Consider the following 19,285-nt stretch of genomic DNA (forward strand, 5'->3'; position numbering starts at 1 on the left):
TAATTCCTCAAAAATAAGTTACAGCTTTAATTTGACTTTCGAACTGGAGTAACAAATGGATAAATGAACACTGAGGATTTTACTGTGTGATGAGAAAGGGCTAATACAGGGTGATTTGTGTCATAATGGAATGAATGCAAATGAAACAAGGTTTAAGTTGAATCTTCATTGCATAAAGCAGGGTCTACACATGAATATCTCTTTAAGATTCTTCCTACAGACATTTGTGCTTAATGTTTATAAGTTATAAATGTTCATTAAGCTGTAAATAACAGTGGGAACTATAAAGTTCTGGCCCAAAGGACTGAGCCTTTGTTGAAGCCCTATACTCAAACACCTGTTCCCCCCAAAGAAGGTGAGCATCTTCTCCTGCACAACTTTTAACTTCTATCAACCAGAGAAAATGCAATTGTTGGCATCTGAGGTGATGTACGTATATGGATTGTGTCTGAGTTTCTATTGTCAATATTTCACTTCAAAGTTAAGAAGAACAAATATGGAGATGCATGGGATGAATGAGAGCGTCACGGTGCATCATGGATGGTGTGTACAACTGAAATGAAGAGCTGTCAGCAGCATCATGAATGTCATTGCAGCATTGAAGAGCAGAAAGACGACAACACTGACAGTAACATTACACAACTGCTGTGATTTTCAATGACTTCACAATAAGCCTGACAGGTTGAAGGATTCTCCTGTTGGCTTTAAGCTGTCATGTAAAACTACACTGCATTTTGCGGGACTAAATTGCTCTGCTATACTGTCTTCATCATTTTGTTATACTGTACACTGTTAAGACAGGTGACCTACTGTAACACTCCAGCAGACAGTGCAGATTGTGATTACATTAAGGTTTCTTCACAGGTTAGTGAGTGGACTGTAAACCCTCTATTGTTAGATGTCTGATCTGTCATTAAATAATTCAAAATGCACCTCAGAACCTGGGGCTGAGGGTCAGGCTCCTAGCCATTGGCAGTTTTGTTTTTATGATTGTTGTTTTTTCTTTATGTTTTCCAAACTATTCCACAATAAAATCCACTGTTAACACTCAGAGTTACAAATGGCTGAGGTAAAATTGTGCATCTTTGTCTTGTATTTTTTTTATTTTATTTGTTTTTGTAATGTTCAAACTGTATGTCCTTTATATCTCATGAATGGTGTAAACGGTAGAGAAGAAGTGGATGAGTGGAGATGAAGAGAATGAGAAAGAGGTCTAAAGCATTGGTTCCCAAACCTTTTAACTCAAGACCCAAAAGGGAAATTTTATATCTCCCCAGGACCCAAACTAGTGAAAATAGCAGATGTACAAGCTCACAACGTGTCGCTTCGCGCCACGTTGTGAGCTTGTACATCTACCATTTTCACTAGGCTACTTCTTAAAAGTGTTTTCTTTTTGTGGGGAAATTTATGGAATTTCTTTGATTTGTGTTATTTTTGACATTCTTTTTTCTTTTCTTTTGAAGCAATAGTATATAATGTTTTATGTAAGGATATTTTCTCTGGACCCACAAATGGGTCCCGACCCAGTGTTTGGGAAACAGTGGGCTAAAGGACAGAAGAGTGGAGGCTGTGAGGGGTTAACAGCTCCAGTACCAGGAGGAGGAGTTTCTCGTAAATCTAAAGTGAAAGTGTATACACTAGCAGAGACAGTAGTTAGGTTGCAGCGCACACACATTCAACATGACGTTTACAGAAATACTGAGAACTTAAAGACAGGTGGGTAGAATGACTTATTATTCATTAACAGACATATATCCAGACATGATCTGCAACTATTTTCATACCCCTTGAAATTTTGATAAATATGACAGGTTTTGATGAAGTACGTAGTACATCTGTCAACATGACTGTGCTCTATTCCAATACAATCCAGCAACCGAAACAATTAAGCTGTGAGAAGTATCATTCAATAGGCTACATCTGACACTTTATCTTTTATTCTGTGTGTAGAATGGCATCTGCGAGCAGTCTCCTGTCTGAAGAGCAGTTCCTGTGTTCTATCTGTCTGGATGTGTTCACTGATCCAATCGCCACTCCGTGTGGGCACAACTACTGCAAAACCTGTATCACACATTACTGGGACACTAATGATGTGTGTCTGTGTCCACTATGTAAGAAAACCTTTGATAAGAGACCAGAAGTCTTTGTCAATACTTTCATTTCAGAGATGGCTGATCAGTTCAGGAATACACAGCAGGAGAAAATGAATTCCAACACAAACCAAGAACCTGCTAAAACAAATGAAATCTCATGTGACTTCTGCACTGAGACGAAGCTCAGGGCCCTGAAGTCCTGCCTGGTGTGTCTGGCCTCCTACTGTGGGACTCACTTGGAGCCTCATCAGAGAGTCACAGCGCTAAAACGACACAAACTAATCGACCCTGTAAAGAACCTGGAAGACATTATATGTAAGAAACATGACAAACCTCTGGAGCTGTTCTGTAAGACTGACCACAAGTGTGTTTGTCAGTTCTGCACTGAGTTAGACCATAAGTTCCATCAAATTGTACCTCTGAAAGAGGAATATGACAGAAAGAAGGCTGAGCTGGGAAAGGCAGAGGCTGAAGTTCAACAGTTGATCCAGGAGAGACAAGTGAAGATTCAGGAGGTCAAACACTCAGTACAGCTCAGCAAGAAAGATGCAGACAGAGAGATAGAAGACAGTGTGCAAGTCTTCACTGCTCTAATCAGCTGTATTGAGAGAAGCCAGGCTGAGCTCCTTGATATGATTGAAGAGAAGCAGAAAACAACAGAGAAACAGGCTGAAGGCTTCATCAAAGAGCTGGAAAAGGAAATCACTGAGTTAAAGAAGAGAAACTCTGAGCTGAAGGAGCTCTCACACACCGAAGACCATCTTCACCTCCTTGAGAACTTCCCATTCCCTATCAACAACCCTCCACCGACAAAGGACTGGACAAAGTTCAATGTCCATCAGTCTTCATATGTGGGGACTGTGAGGACAGCAGTGGCTCAGCTGGAGAAGACACTCAGTAAAGAGATGAAGAAGCTGTGTGATGCTGAACTGAGGAGGATCCAGCAATATGCAGTGGGCGTAACTCTGAACCCTGATACAGCACACCGCAAACTCATCCTGTCCGAAAATGGAAAACAAGTGAATCATGGAGACATAAAGACGCATCTCCCAGACAACACAGAGAGATTCTCTAAAACTCTTGATGTCTTAGGAAAACAAAGCTTCTCCTCAGGAAGATTCTACTATGAGGTAGAGGTTACAAGGAAGACTCATTGGAATTTAGGAGTGGCTAGAGGGTCTATCAACAGGAAAAGAGAAATTACACTGAACCCCAACAACGGTTACTGGTCTATAAGGTTGAGGAATGGAAATGAGTATCATGCTCTTACTGGGGCTGATGTTGTCCTTCATGTAAGAGAGAAGCTCCAGAAAGTGGGAGTGTTTGTGGATTATGAGGAGGGTCTCGTCTCCTTTTATGATGTGGAGACCAGAGTTCATATCTACTCTTTCACTGGCTGCAACTTCACTGAGAAACTCTATCCATTCTTCAGTCCTGGTTTTAATATTGGTGGTAAAAACTCTGCTCCTCTGATAATCTCTCCTGTCAAGAGATTAGATTTTAATTCTAATTAGAGATTTGTCTAATCATTAGACTAATCCTATTTGCTATTTACATTTACAACACAATTTGTAAATCTTATTTACAGACAGCGGATCATGAAGAATCATGAACCATAAACATTCATATTTCTGCCACAAATTTGAATAAATGCTTTAAAATGTTGAATGAATCAAATATGTAGATCACTGTGTTCATGTATAGTGCAACTATACTGCAACAACTATTGAAAACATATTGTAAATGTTATGAAACCTTAACTTTAACATAAAATAACACAAAAGACATTTAGTTATTGTTGGTCAATTCATATTTTACATGGTACACTTAGAACTGGGTTTGTAGAACATTGTGTAATATTTGCATAATCCCTGTGACTGCCATGTCTTATACTGTACATGCTTGGTCCTTCATAGACTTTGCCTGGTAAGCATGTCTGAAGTAAAGTGTTATATTGGACAAATGCTTAATGCTTAATGTTTTGTGTTTGAATTGTCTTGATGTTGAAACTGTAATCACTATGAAATGGAAACCAACATGTGAATGGAACCTAGGCAGAACAATTGTTTAAATCAGTGGCTCTCAGATCATTTGGCTTTGCGACACATCATTTGTGTTGACTAAGAAATCAGATATTCCTAATGCTCCATAAACCCACCAGGACATTTCATGATCCAGTTTTGATCCTGGAGCAGTCTCTGTTGGACTTCAATGAGACAAATGTATTGCACATTACTACACACCAAGGAGAGGGCGCCATCTAGTGAGAGACTATGGTATTGCTGCCTGAGTGCATCAATACCCCCCCCCCACACACACACACACACAATTTCATTTTAGTCCATGTATAGCACTTGTTATGTCCAACCAGCTAGGTTTTAATGTTTATACATACATCATCAACAATGATGTGCTAACATGCGTAATCTCTGTGTGCTGATATTGATAACGTTGCCTACGGAGCGTGGCCTTCTGCTCTGCTGTGATACTTTTGTGGGGACAGAGACACAGAGTCAGAGATACACACAGATATAGAAACACTCCGAGAAACAGAGAGATACATACAGATAGATATAGAGACAGACAGAGATACAGAGATACATAGAGACAGAAAGAGATACAGACAAACCTCGTTCCACACAGCCAGGCCCCTTCAGAGCAACAGACAGACAGAATAGATAAAGACAATCAGACATACAACACCCATTGATTGACCTGAATCCACACCAGTAAATTATTTTAAATGTATCATTAGTTTTCATTTTGATTTCATTTTGACTGTATGTTTATCAATTTCAGTTAGTTTTATTTAGTTTTTAAAGTGGGTTTGCTAGTTTAGTTAATTTGTATTTTGCAAACATGCTTAATTTTTTTGCTTCATAATATCGGGTATTTGTCAGGGTTGAGATTCAAAAAGGTCATAAAAAGTATTGGCACAATTAAACAAATAGACGATAGATTTCAAATACAACCAAAATACTAGGCTTTTGTATGGAATAAATTGATAAAGACTAAAACTAGGACATTTTATCCATGATTTTAGTTTTAGTTTGTTTTATAAACACACAATACAGTTGTTGTTGTTGTTGTTGTTGTTGTTGTTGTTGTTGTTGTTGTTGTTGTGTTTTTTTTACCCATTTTAGTTTTAGTTATCTATAATAACCTTGATCTACAAATGAAGAAAGGACACTCAAACTAGACACATTTTATGATTTCTGTCAGAAAGAGTCAAATATTCAACATTAGAATATGTTGCACTGCAGCTGTCCTAAGGTTCTACTGCCCTCTGCTGGCTGGCTCCAAGAAAGGCGAGTACAGGAGCGGTCATGCATTGCATGACTAAAGGGGAAACATTGACAAAACATTGACTAATGTCGTAACAGCTGCTTTGAAGCCACATCCTCAATATGGATACAATATCAGCTGGCGAGGGACAAAAAGGAGCAGCTTCCGCTTCTACAATGAGTCATTTTAAAGACATGTGAAACCTCTTGTCAACATCCTGTAAGCTGCTTATGCCATCAGCTGAATTTAAAACAACAAACATTATACTAGATTCACTAATTGAGATCCACAGTCACCCCCTGGGGGCCGGGACCCCCAGGGGGGTCCTCACATGATTTGGGGGGGTCCCCAGGTGACAGTGAAGTGACAATTTAAGGACTTACTTCAAAAAGAAAGAAAAAAGACCATTACTGCATCAAAAGTAATCAACAATCTATACCATAAAAACTGGTCAAACATTGGCCAAATTGTCAAATTATATAAGAAATCTTGTAGATCAAACTAAATTGAATGCCTCAACTCAGTGATCAACAGTTCCATTACAGATTTGGTTCCATTACAGACCGTTAAGGGTCCATTTGGTACCTAGCTATCAATCATTTACCTGGGGACCCCTTGGAACGCCCGCAAGGATCCCTCTGGGTCCCTGGACCCCACTTTGAGAACCACTGATCTAAAGGCATCCGCAGAGGTCAGCAGAAGTGCCACGCTGCACCCGTTCAATATAGTTCCCCATTCATTTAACACAGTGGTGAGTGGAAAGGGAACTAGAGAAGTGGTTTGACATAAACAAATTATCATTGAACCTAACCAAAACCAAATATATCATCTTTTCCAATAGAAAAATGAATAAACCAGTCAAATTATCAATTAATGAGATTGAAATTGAACGAGTAGCCTATATACGAGCACACATTTTTCAGAATTACAATAGACTCAGTTGGAAACCACATATAAATATCAGAATAACTAAAATATCAAAATCAATTGCAATATAATATAAAATGAAACATAGTAAACAATAACTCACTGTACTGCTCCATCATACTTCCATGTGGAGGTATGGGGGAACACATACAAAACAATCACCAAAACAATCTACATGCTACATCTACTGATTCAACAGTACACCTGTTGTGGAGCATTTCCACCTGGTTTCTATTTCCCAAGCACCAACCTATAGCACCAGATGACATTGCACTTGGACAAGAGTGTGGCTGCTATTCATGCTGAGCCAGCAAGGAAATGTCTAGCCTAGTCTATCAGGAAAGCTGAGATGGAGACGACGTAGGAGAAACAGACAACAGAAAAGCTTATCGGAGGGAGGCTGTGTAGGACAGATAGACAGCAGGAAAGCTGAAAGGGAGACGGGTATCTTGATGTTAGGGGGTTCCTAGCCTCGGAAACCCAGCCTTTTTTTGGGGGGGTTCCTTGACCAACAGACTGGGGCTAAGGGGGAGACTTCAGCTGTGGATGTTCTCTAATCTCTCTCTCTCTCTCTCTCTCTCTCTCTCTCTCTCTCTCTCTCTCTCTCTCTCTCTCTCTCTCTCTCTCTCTCACACACACACACACACGCAAACACGCACGCACGCACTCACGCACGCACGCACGCACGCACGCACGCACGCACGCACGCACGCACGCACGCACACACACACACACACACACACACACACACACACACACACACACACACACACACTACCATACAAAAAGACACACTAACACAAAATCCCATACAATACTATTCAGACACAATATTTTGTTATTTACTGTATGTTGTTTTGTCTCACTATGTCCAGTAGAACACGACCCAGATCTGCTAACTATTCCCAAAACACACCCATGCATGCACGCATGCAGGCACACCAGAATAACCTGTCTCGTTGACCCCCCCCGCCTGTCTGTCTCTCTTTTCTGTTTGTCCAGCCCTGCTCCACAAAGACACAACAAAGCCACCAAGCACCTGCTTATGGCGCCTCCCCCAGGCTGTGCCCTGCACTGCATACTTCAACAGGCTGTTTAGAGGACAGACATCAGGGCCATTCAGAGTCCAGCTCCAATATGTTTTGTGGCAATAGACAAGACATTAACGCATTTGTTTCAACTGTCCAATCTGTGGGACATAGTTCCCAACCCTGGGACACTGAAAACCATCAGTACTAGAGGTCCTGGATAGAAAACCATCAGTACTACTCCTGGTAGGATAGAAAACCATAGCATAGTTTAGGCTACACGCACACAGGAAATAAATAGTTCATATTTCAGTGCTGGTTGAAGGAATTCCCCACTGTCACATTAGTAGATGTTTAGCCATTTTTTTTACATTAACTGTGTTGGTCGATTAAAACACATTCAAACATTCTGAATAAATGCAAAGCCGCACTATACCTAGTCCCATTCAGAAGATGAAGTTCTGCTATCTGACCCCACTATACCCAGAATGAAGTGCAAACGCCTTGGTTCCGGAGCACTTCTCGAGCCATTCTACCCGTTGCCCCTAGTGACCAAGGGGATAATGGCTGCAATTTTTGATGTCCGTGTGACTACATCACCGCATGGATGGACACTCTGTGGTGCTTTCGATTGGCTGCCTCTGTATTGAGAAATACAGTGTGAGAGTGTAGACAGACCTGGCACCATCGATTGATTATTACTCCTGCCTGCCAATAAAGACATGAAGATGAGGCCATTCAATGTAAATGTTTATCTGAGTGCTGGACAGCAGGGAGGTCACCAGAGAAATCTGGAGATGACACACTTCAATGCCTAGCACACACACACACACACACACACACACACACACACACACACACACACACACACACACACACAAACGTACACACATGCACGCACGCACGCACGCACGCACGCACGCACGCACGCACGCACGCACGCACGCACGCACGCACACACACACACACACACACACACACACACACACACACACACACACACACACACACACACACACACACACACACACACAGCGCTCTTAAGGGTAACATGTCATTGTTGCACAGCATAGTCATACAGTAAGCATCACCAGCATCAGAAAGTGATATATTAGGTGTGAGGTTCGGCCATTAGTGATTCTCAAAGTGGGGTCTGGGTAGAATTGTAGAAATACTCCAGTAAAGTAAAAATACCTCAAAATTGTACTTAAGTACAGTAGCCTACTTAAGTAATTGTACCTAGTTACTTTCCACCACTAGTAGATATGTTGCAAAGAGAGTTTCAGAACGAGAGTTTCCATCACATCTGGGTCTAAGTCTAGGATACTAGGAATGGGAGGTCACTCACCTTTTGACTTGAATTTTAGAACAGGACACTTAACTTACTGAGGCCTCAACTCCATGTGAGAGGTGTGTGTGTGTGTGTGTGTGTGTGTGTGTGTGTGTGTGTGTGTGTGTGTGTGTGTGTGTGCGTGCGTGCGTGCGTGCGTGCGTGCGTGCGTGCGTGCGTGCGTGCCTGCGTGGTTGCGTGTGTGCATGCGTGCGTGTGTGTGTGTTTCTCTCTGACTGAGCGAAGCAAATTGACAGATGATGTTTTGCTGTATGGTTGACTGTACTAACAAACCCATGGACCTGGCCAATCGGATCCCGTCGTGGGCCGGCCTTCAGTCTAGCACGAGGAAATCCTGATGACTGACGTGTGCGGGTCAGCTCGCCAGCCAATGAGGTGCCTCGACGGGACGGCCTGTTTTGGAATTCTGCCGTATCCCGTTGGTGCATGGGCGGGCTTTAGTTCTTTGTCTACCACCCGGTTACATGACACCTCAATCGGCCAATCCGCAGCAAGCAAGGGCGTGGCCACGAGGGCCGATCTTGTGCCTAAAAGCACCAATGGGCGTGGTTTACGCTGACACGTCCCGCCCACTGGCCGGGTCTGCGGCTGGTTTTCCCACAGACAGTTGTGTGTTTCATAAAAATGCACTCTGATGCGGCAAGTAAGTATCCTTTAACATGGCTTTTTAACCATCGTTTTGAACATGCAAATCCTTCAGCAAAGTGGGGGTTAGTCAAGTAATCGGAGACAAAGCTTGTGCAGACAAGTCAGATGCATTGCATCTCTGGATCCACTTGTATTGTGCAGAAGATCATGCATGAATTGTGTGGCTGTTGTATTTTTCAGTTGTCTTGGGGCGACAACAAAGGGAGAATAGTTGCAATAATAATTTCATGTGATGTGGATGCTCAGTGGTGAGACCTTTGACTCTGCAGTGTTCCTGCTGGGGCTGGTGATGTTTCAGCGTAACGTTTAGTGCTGTTCAGTTGTGTTTTCGAGTCCAAATCGACATGCCATGGTTTTTTTTCGGTTAAAAATTGATCTGTTGTGATTTGTGTCCGTTGATTACAGTCGAGGTCGCCCACGAATGTCAACTTCAACTTGGTGACAGTGTGATGCTGTTGTTAAATCGGTCAAATTTGCAGTCAGCTGCGGAAAAATACAGAGAATGAAAAATTGTGACGCAGTTCTGTAAAACATCTTTCACTGCCTGCTGCAGCAGTGCCGTCTGACTGTCTGTGCGCCATTTACATATGGTAATGAAACATATACATGCAGTAGATGTGTTATAAGCACAATACAATGTTGCTTTTTTTGTAACAATGTGAAATGCATTCATCAGTTGAGGTAAATGTTGGGGGAGAGGAGAGGGGTGAAATAATTATCGTTGTGAGCCTGGGAATTGTAGTTTGATTTAGCAACTACAGTCGAGGTTCCTATGGCGCGTATTAAGGAAACGGACTACAACGCCCATGTAGCCAACTCTCCAGATACTTTGTAAACTCTGTGTGCAAGTTGTGCGTGTGTGCACTGCTATTTTAGGTATGCAGCTAGTGCTATCTGCTCGCACGTCCGTTGATTTGACTGGGTTTTTCGGCCTTTTTGGAAACGAATTAAACACGACTGTATTGGACGACGTCTTCTGAACGCAAATGGCTAGATGACATTTGGATAAAAGGTAGCATGCATGTAATCCAAGTCATTTAGACTTTGCAAGCGTTACGTGTGGAGCAGATCTATGTCTGTCATGCATGCGTGTGATCACTATTCTGTCTTTTTAAAAACACATCTTAAGCCCTAAATCAGGGGTCTTCAACGTTTTTCAGCCCAAGATCCCCATACATATTGTATAAGATTGTGTTGCAGATTACACTTTTTCATAGATTTCATAGACACTCCATAGACGTGTTATAACATTATGTTTTCTATTAACATGTTGGATTCATGTTAATGTGCATGTTAACCTTTTAAACCCTCATTATTTATTCAACTTGACCTTTGGCTCTGTACTTGGTTTGCTCTTTTTCCCTCTACACCAACTCTCTGAAAATAGTCGATCTACAAGCTCACATTCGGCTAATGTCCCCCATCACACTAAGATTTGGCGTTCCCCCTGTAGTTACTCTGAGGACCCCCTAGGGGCCCCGGACCCCCTGTTGAAGACCCCTGCCCTAAATCACTGACACAGAGACCATATGGGGGAGCTGGTCATATTATTCTGGTTAAAACTGTTGGGAATCTAATTATAGAAACGGATAGACTAGTGCTACAATGATGTCACCCACCAGTCATCACAACTGCATTGATACAGTTTAAAATGAATGGATCTGTCAATATATAAACAGGAGATTGTCAGCTGTGGTCTGTTGTTTGATTTGGATTCATATGTTTTCCGAGGAACATTTGAAGGTTATTATGCATGTCACTCAACTGTAGGATCAGTCAGTTCTGATAAAAGTTTGTATTTCATTTGTGGAAATTATAGATTTTCAGCTGAACTCCCATTTGTCTACACTGGCCAGCATTCACAAGATCTACCACACCCTGCATAGGCTGGTAAATATGTTTTATGTCAATGCATTTGGATATATTTGATCTGTGTGTGTGTGTGTGTGTGTGTGTGTGTGTGTGTGTGTGTGTGTGTGTGTGTGTGTGTGTGTGTGTGTGTGTGTGTGTGTGTGTGTGTGTGTGTGTGTGTGTGTGAAGCTAACATTTCTGTGCATTCCTCATGACAGAACCTGACAGAGGACGTCGGACAGGACAGTCACCCCTCAGGTAATAATAAGCCATCTTCTATAGCAATGGTTCTCAAAGTGATTCATTTCAAGGACCCCCAGTTTGGTATATATAAGGCCTCATAACTCTGACAGTGTACAAATGGAACCAAATGGACCCATTTGTACACCGTCTCGATTGCGATATTTGGTATGCCACCAATGTACAATGAAGCATACTACAGGATTAATCAGAGTAATGAATTTAGTTGATTATAAAAAAATCGATTTGTCTTTTATTGTGTCGATTTATTGATATACAAAAAATACATTAAAAAAAACTGCTTCTTGATTGATCGATTAACGTACATGAGAAAGATTAAGTCGGTTATTGCTTCTAAATATCGGTTTTGATTTAATTTTGGTTAATTGCCCAGCACTATCATCACCTATGCACTGCTTCCAGTAAGACCTGTCCATCTGTCTTCCCATTGGTCCAGCTTGTTCCAGAGTCATGCCTCCCAGGAAAAAGAGGAGACCGTCCGCAGGAGACGACATGTCAGCCAAGAAAAGCCGCCAAGAGAGGTATGATAGCATTATTGATATCATACATTATAGTACCTACAGTACTAGCGTAGTGATGAATTCTGCTTCTCCAGTGATACAGCAGAGCTGAGTCTTACTCATTGCTCTCGTATGACTGTATAGAATGCTCACCATATAGAGAATGTTTCGAAGGCCCCGTTTTAAATCATGTGTAGTTTTAAACACTCAACTCTCTCAGTGCCACGCCCCGAGATACCCCGAGTTTTCCCCGAGTACCCTCCCTGCCAGAACGAGAAATCCCGAGTTTTTACTTTTTACTGTGGTCGCGCTATTCTGTTTATTTCTCATGATCACTTTCGCTTCCTGACTCCTTCAGAGTCACTGGGTTCCGGTTTCATGACGCAGATTCCGTTTCCGGTTCTCATTTTTTTCCCCGCGATCATTTTCGGCCAGAATAGGGAAAGTCACGGTTTTTCACACGGTATACAAAACGAACGGAGAGGTCTACTGCTACTCTCTTTGGTCTGGGTGACGATCAGTCATCGTAGTCGTGTATAACATCGTATTTTAGCCCGATCAGAAATTGTCGAAAACGTCGCATCCGTTTATGACCGGATGTGACGTCGGCCTGTTTGGGAGGGGGCGAGCGAGTCAACGAGGTGATCAATGTCTCAATTTGTCGCTCTCTATTGGTAGAACTGTCGTATGAGTTTAAGACTGCATATAGACAAGCTATTTGAAAATTAAATTACAAAATAACAAAACAAAAAAAACGAAAATTGCTGGCACTGGGGGAGTACTTTATGAAAATACTCTGGCACTGAAAGAGTTAATAATCCCTATATACTTTATCGTACAAAAAAATGCCAAAATAGCCAATCTACAAGCTCACAAGATGATGTTGTGAGTTTGTAGATCTATTTGATACATTTTGGAAACATTTTGATAATTTTGGCAACCATTTGTCAACAGTGCCCAAAATAGGGAAGTCAGGTTGACAGTGGGAATTTGAAGGGTGAGAATTTGAAAAGTTGCGGGAAAGATTGCCATCGCTATGATGTCGTGTTGACCATGTTTTCATCTGAAGTGTTTTCAGAAAACACGACACATTACAAATCTGTGAAGAGGAGACGTTCTCCAGTAAGAGATGCATAGAGTGGTTCTACGAGTATGCAGGTGAGGATGTCAGTGCTGGTAGATGTCACGACATTCACAATCAGCTCCATGTTGAATGACTGTGACCTATAAAGCCAGTGCCTGCTCAGTGGGCGGGTGTTACGCCTCAGGTGTTACACATGGATGATGATGTCACATTGATGTGTCTAAAACAGGCTGTGACGACGTCGTGGGGCCAGAGGGCATGGAGAAGTTTTGCGAGGACATCGGCGTGGAACCAGAGAACGTAAGGAGTGTATTCAATGCCTCTTTAGTTTGCCTTAGTGCCTTGCATTCTTATTATTTCAATTTATTTAAGATTTTTTTCTTTTCTTTGTTTTTTTGAGGACAGTGGACAGCTGTGTTCTCAGTTGGATGTTTAACCCATTGAGACCTGGAACGCATCTGTGTAATTTTTAGATTTGAGCTGAAAAGCATTATTTTACACTTTGGCTATTCAAAAATAGCAGATCTACAAGCTCATAGATCTGCTATTTTTGAAAAATCTTGAAAATGTGTGAACATTTTTAATATATGTATTCTTTTAAAGCGAAATTCTTAACTCAAATCTTTGCTTCTGGGGAACCCCTGGAACAACATATTTTGAGATGGGGGTTGGCGGCCAAATAAATAATTTTGGGGGTCCTTGACATGAAAAAGTTTGAGCATCACTGATATAGAAACATACGTTTTTCAGAAAACTGTTGGGATTTAGAAGACATTTGTAGAATCGGCTTCAGGTCTTAATGGGTTAACAGGCTTTGCCAATTCACTTCACTGGATGAATTCATGTCACGCCAAGCCGAGGGAGCGAGATGTGTGTGTGGTGGTAAGGGATGCTTTTTGTGTGTCCTGTCCAGGTGGTGATGCTGGTGCTTGCCTGGAAGCTGGATGCACAGAGTATGGGATATTTCACTCTCCAGGAGTGGCTGAGAGGCATGGGTTCATTACAGTAAGTCCTACCATCAAGCCGTGTTGTTTTTAATCACCCTGGATGAGACGGGCTCTTGTCATAACCGTACTCTCCGGTGTTCATCTGCTTGAGTGTAGAGTGTGTGTGTGTGTGTGTGTGTGTCTAAAGTGGCTTTGTTCCGTTGTCAGGTGTGACTCCACGGAGAGACTGCGCAACTCCCTCGACTACCTGAGATCTGTCCTCAATGACGCCACCAGCTTTAAGCTCATCTACAGATACGCCTTTGATTTCGCCCGCGTAAGTCAAACGTAAAAAAAAAAGTGGCGTTTGACTGGATAATATACAGTAGAGGCTAAACAAACTGATCACGTGACACCCATTCCTTTCCCATTCCTTTACGACGACCTGGTGACCATGTCTCAGAAAGGGGTGGTCCACGTCATTAATGTTTTTGTAAAAAGTTTAACTTTTCTCACCAGCTTTTGGAAGCGCTCCAGTTGCTGCAATAAAAATCAGCTCAGCGCTTTTTAGAATGTGGATGCATTTCCATAGGGTTTGAATGTAACAAAAGGCAGCAGCATTTGGGGGACAAAACGCTGTGTAAGAACATACCCATATGTAGACCTTTTTTAGTATGCCATTATCTGGTTTGACTTTACTTGCAGTGAGAGAGCTCTTATCAAGTCTTCAACCTCCTGTATTTACACAGCCTGCCTTGGGCTGATGTAAGCATACTTTCAGGAGAGCAACACACTGACTCCAGATTTATACTTGGTTGAGCGTTTGTGTCGCGCATCGAAAATAGCCGGTCTACAAGAAAATAGCCGGTCTACAAGCTCACAACGCGTCGCAGTGCGTATATCCGCAAATGTTTTGATGCACGACATAAGCGCGCAACAGCGACTGTGTCGCCACTGTCATATTTGATGATCATGAGAAATGGGTCCGATGGGTTCATGTGTTGCATTATGGGCAGGCGTTGTGTTGCAGATAATGAGCTTACTGTGCTTGTCCCTGTGTGTGATCTCTGCTGGATGGAACGCCTCACTGACCTCATGAACCCCTCTGGTTGTTTTGGATTTGGACAGGAAAAGGATCAGAGGAGTTTGGACTTGAACACAGCCAAGTGCATGCTGGGACTTCTCCTGGGAAAGACCTGGCCTCTGTTTCCCGTATTTAACCAGTTTCTAGAGGTGAGGAAGGAGGGCCTGAACGGCATCCAAATCGGAGCATGTCGCACAGCTGTGTTTATTTCTTTTATTGTTTGCGGTTGTATAAACCAAAGCTTCTATGCTTCCTCCAGCAGTCCAAGTATAAAGTCATCAACAAAGACCAGTGGTGTAATGTTTTAGAGTTCAGCAGGACAATCAGCCTGGACCTCAGTAACTATGACGAAGATGGTGCCTGTGAGTAAATATGAATATCCACCATATTCCAGCACACATATAGTACAGTAAAATAAATATATATAGTTTTATAAAAAAAAATTCTAATTCAAGTGGATGGCAGAATCCACAAAACAACTATAACGACAACAGTGGTGAACAGTATAGTTAAAGTAGTATTACTTGGCATTAACGACCCTTAAGGGTCCATTTGGTTCTATTTATGCACTTTGTTAAATTGACACTCACGATTTTACAGTACCCGCACATTTTTTTTTGTTGCATTATTACATCCATCTCTCTCTCTTTCTTTCTTTTCTTTTATTTACCAGGGCCAGTATTGTTGGACGAATTTGTAGAATGGTACAAGGAGAGAGAGATGTCATAGCCAGAGATCAAAAAACGGCCAACACGAAGACTTGTTTTGAAAAAAAGAAAGAATAAAGAACTGAGAGAGAATAACGACCATGACGACAGCTATGAGAATCGACAACTAATAAGTAAACAATACAATGAAAAATGGGGAAAGTTGTATGTCGGCAATGGCATCAGTGTTTTCCTGTTGGGTGGGGTTGGGGGTGGGGGTGTTGCGGGTCAAAGGTCAAGGGTTATATTCCAGCCTGGCTGCATGCTGTCCAGAGAGAGATCAGGTCCTGGACTGTGACTGTGGACTGATATTCCCTTCCAATGTTCCATAGTTTTATCAGCTTGCGGCAAAGCCCCGCCCGGTGGCATTCCCTCTCCCCTCACTGTGATGTGTCATATCGCTGTCTGTGTTAGGATAACATGTGGTCATAGGTGGATGGCGGTATAAAGTGACATGCTGTGACAAGAGAACGCCACTCCTCAGCCCGTTGCCTCCAGCACAAAGAAACCATCAGATGTGACCCTTTGAGCAAGTCTTAAACCACATGAATGAACCCTATAGCAGCCCTATTCTGGGGGTGAACATTCGGCGGAAATAGTTGGTGTACTGTACAAGCTCACAACACATGCGTTGTGAGCTTATAGATCAGCTATTTTCGCCGAAGATACTAAGTGTAAAGGCCTGGGGAACTCCCATCAACTAAGTATATAGGGTTTAAGTGATGGCACATTGTACATTTTTATACCTGGTGCATCAGACTTGAACTCATGCTTGATTGGAATTCTTAAAGAAGCACACACTGTGTCAAATGGCTGCGTGCAGGCTGGCGACGCCTGCGTGTTTTCTATTGATTGGTGCCAGTGATATTTCTTTCTTACGGTGCCCCCCGTCACTCCGTATAGCCCCAGATTGTGTTCCAGTTTGCAAAGCCCCCCCCCGTGATGGATTCAAACATCATGCCCACTCTACTAATCAGCATTGCTGCTTACTAACTTAACTGTTCTTACAACACAGCCGTCGGTCATAAACGTTTTGACCAGCATATCGTCACTGTCGGCCGCAAACCTTGTATGTCCAAAACCGTTACTTTTCAGGAAATGGGAACACCCATACGTTGTTATAACTTTCAAGCCGGTCATTTTTGTTGTTGCAATATAGCAACATTATTAGTTTTTCAGAAATTAAGGATTTAGAAGGCGTTTTTAGAATCGTTCTCTGGTCTAAATGGTAAACCTGGCGTCCCCCTTTTGTGCATGTCATAGTAGGCGAGAACTTTCAAAGGATTTCAGAAATGGCAGCTCTATAAGCTCAACACGTCGCATTGTGAGCTTGTAGATCTGCTATATTTGCTCCTTTTACAATTAATTATAAAATAGGGCATACATTTGATGAAAATGTATGCCCTATTTTATAGGTGAAATGTGGAGATACAAGGTTTCTGTCCGACAGCAACAGTTTGTTGGTCCTGTGGCCAGTTTATCTATGTACGATGTGTTGGTGAGAATATACTTGTGCCTCAACACGTGGAAGTCACTTTGTGTGTCTCATTCACATGCATAAAATATTATGCATACATACACGCACATACACACACACACAGGCACACTAACACAAATAGTTGTCAGGGATTATTCAGGATGTATACAGACGGTCGGGCAGGTGTTTTGAGTTGAAATAGAGCCAGCTGGTGTCAAAGTTGTCTTGATAATGTGGCATCCATTGTGTCTTCCTTAGTTCAGTGGTTCTCAACCTGTGGGTCAGGTCCCCACATGATTTTAGGGAGGAGGGGGGGCCCAGATGACAGTGAAGTGACAATTTAATGGCTTATAAGACCTTTTTAATACCTAAAGAAAAAAGACTATTACTTCATCAAAAGTAATCAACAAACCATACTGTAAAACTAGTCAAACATTGGCCAAATTGTCAAATAATATAAGAAAGAGGCAACATTTGCATTGCGAGGTGTTGTGAGCTTGTAGATCGGCTATTATCACAATATTTATCTGTGGAACCGGGTGAAACAAGATTTAATGCCCCAACTCCTACATTCCAAGTGCTTGTCAGGGTGGGGGGTCCCCAGTTCAAATATGATTATTTTTGGGGGGTCGCGGCCTGAAAAGGTTGAGAACCACTGCCTTAGTTCACTGTTCGTTTCAGGTCTTGGTAGTAGCATCTCTCCCCCAGCACTGACAGTGTTAGTAGATCGATGGGGGGAAGACGAGGTGACCCTCTCAGGCGGGACAAGGTTTTTTTTTAGGCTTATCTAGGCCTAGCTTAGCTAGGTAGCTTTGGTGAATGCGTTACTTTAGTATCTCCCCCTAGGGTCTAATCAAAAACCATGGACATTGACAGTTTGAAACTGTGTAATGACGCTGATGCTGTTCTTTCTTGCCTAGTATAATGTTCTTGTAACAAATGTATAAACCTTTTGTCTTTGGCTGTGATGTGACGCTGAAATCATCCGAAGACTTAATATTTGCATGCATGCTCCATCAGAGCTTTTCTGTGAATGGATGATTTAATGTTTCTTTTTTTTCCTTTTCTTTTTTTTAATGTAAAATCTCCTCATTTATTATTGTACAGGAATTTTGTGCAAGTATCTTTCTTTTGTGCTTCATTTGATATTGGCGATCATGATACCTTCACTCTCTTCTGAAAACCATGATTGCGTCTTATTCAGACCTGGAACACACCTGTAACCTCACCGTGGAAGAGGAGTTCCCTCCTGCATTTAACCCCTACCAAACGTTCTCTCACACACTGTTCATAGGAAGGTGCCTCTTAGAGCACAGGGGCTAACTTGATGCCTTGCTCAAAGGCAAGTAGTCTGTGCTGGGACCTTTCCACCACACTATTGTTGTACCTCTCAGAACTGACCTTGAAGGTAAAACTGAATGAGTTTTAATACCAGCCCGTATGTATGTAAACGAAAACCCTTTTGCTTTCTAAACCTTGTAAGAGCTTCGGTTATATAATGTCAGAATGCATTTCAGTCATAAGCGTATGAGAATTTGTTAAACGATGGACTTGTAGTTCTTGTAGACTGCTTACTAAATACTTGTATGCAAAGTAATTGAGATAGTATTCTTTCATGTTAATGCAGGAGGATGGACCACCTTGTCCTGGCTGTATATATGTATGTAAACTATGTATGTAAGTGTGTATATGTCTGTTTTCACTATAACCTATGTCTCTATACAAAAATAAAGGGGTTTATTAACTTAATGCTTGATACAGGAGCTTGTGTTTTACCCACAACTAGAGAGATTTAGTCCTCACATTATCATTGCTATTATGCTCATCAGTATGCTATTGTCATCCAGATGTGAAAAATAAATTAGAGAAATTGACTTGAGCTTAGGTTCTCTTAAAATAATGTATTAATGACACATGATGTGAACAAAAGGAAATGTGTTTTCAAAATGCATTCAGTAGACATGGATCAATGATTCATAAATCAAATGGGTAAGTTACAACAATACAAAGTGATGTCAAAGATGAGTCCTTACAACATACTGTTTGTACCTTTACAGTTGGTG

General features: G+C 41.8%; 2 protein-coding genes across 4 annotated transcripts; both read left to right on the forward strand.

The window, feature by feature from the left end:
- The first annotated feature begins 1,652 nt into the window (after positions 1 to 1,652).
- Positions 1,653 to 4,019, forward strand: LOC311051307 (E3 ubiquitin-protein ligase TRIM39-like). Its single transcript, XM_084065858.1, has 2 exons — positions 1,653 to 1,716; positions 1,951 to 4,019. Exon 2 carries the CDS (start codon positions 1,952 to 1,954, stop codon positions 3,605 to 3,607), a length of 1,656 nt encoding a protein of 551 aa, XP_083921984.1. The 5' UTR covers positions 1,653 to 1,716; position 1,951; the 3' UTR covers positions 3,608 to 4,019.
- Positions 4,020 to 9,256: 5,237 nt separating this feature from the next.
- Positions 9,257 to 18,971, forward strand: dcun1d4 (DCN1, defective in cullin neddylation 1, domain containing 4). 3 transcript variants are annotated; one of them, XM_084066613.1, is made up of 11 exons: positions 9,257 to 9,327; positions 11,152 to 11,222; positions 11,402 to 11,441; positions 11,881 to 11,965; positions 13,014 to 13,102; positions 13,258 to 13,328; positions 13,942 to 14,033; positions 14,183 to 14,291; positions 15,083 to 15,187; positions 15,298 to 15,400; positions 15,712 to 18,971. In XM_084066613.1, the coding sequence occupies exons 1-11, from the start codon at positions 9,309 to 9,311 to the stop codon at positions 15,765 to 15,767; spliced, it is 840 nt and encodes a 279-aa protein (XP_083922739.1). In that variant the 5' UTR covers positions 9,257 to 9,308; the 3' UTR covers positions 15,768 to 18,971. The 3 variants fall into 3 exon arrangements, with proteins under 3 accessions (XP_083922739.1, XP_083922740.1, XP_083922741.1); XM_084066614.1 differs by having other exon boundaries at positions 15,301 to 15,400; XM_084066615.1 differs by lacking the exon at positions 9,257 to 9,327 and adding an exon at positions 10,212 to 10,344.
- The last annotated feature ends 314 nt before the right edge of the window (positions 18,972 to 19,285 follow it).

The sequence above is a fragment of the Gymnoscopelus microlampas genome (genome assembly GCF_963454915.1).
Source record: "Gymnoscopelus microlampas genome assembly, chromosome: 9".
NCBI classification, from domain to species: Eukaryota; Metazoa; Chordata; class Actinopteri; order Myctophiformes; family Myctophidae; genus Gymnoscopelus; species Gymnoscopelus microlampas.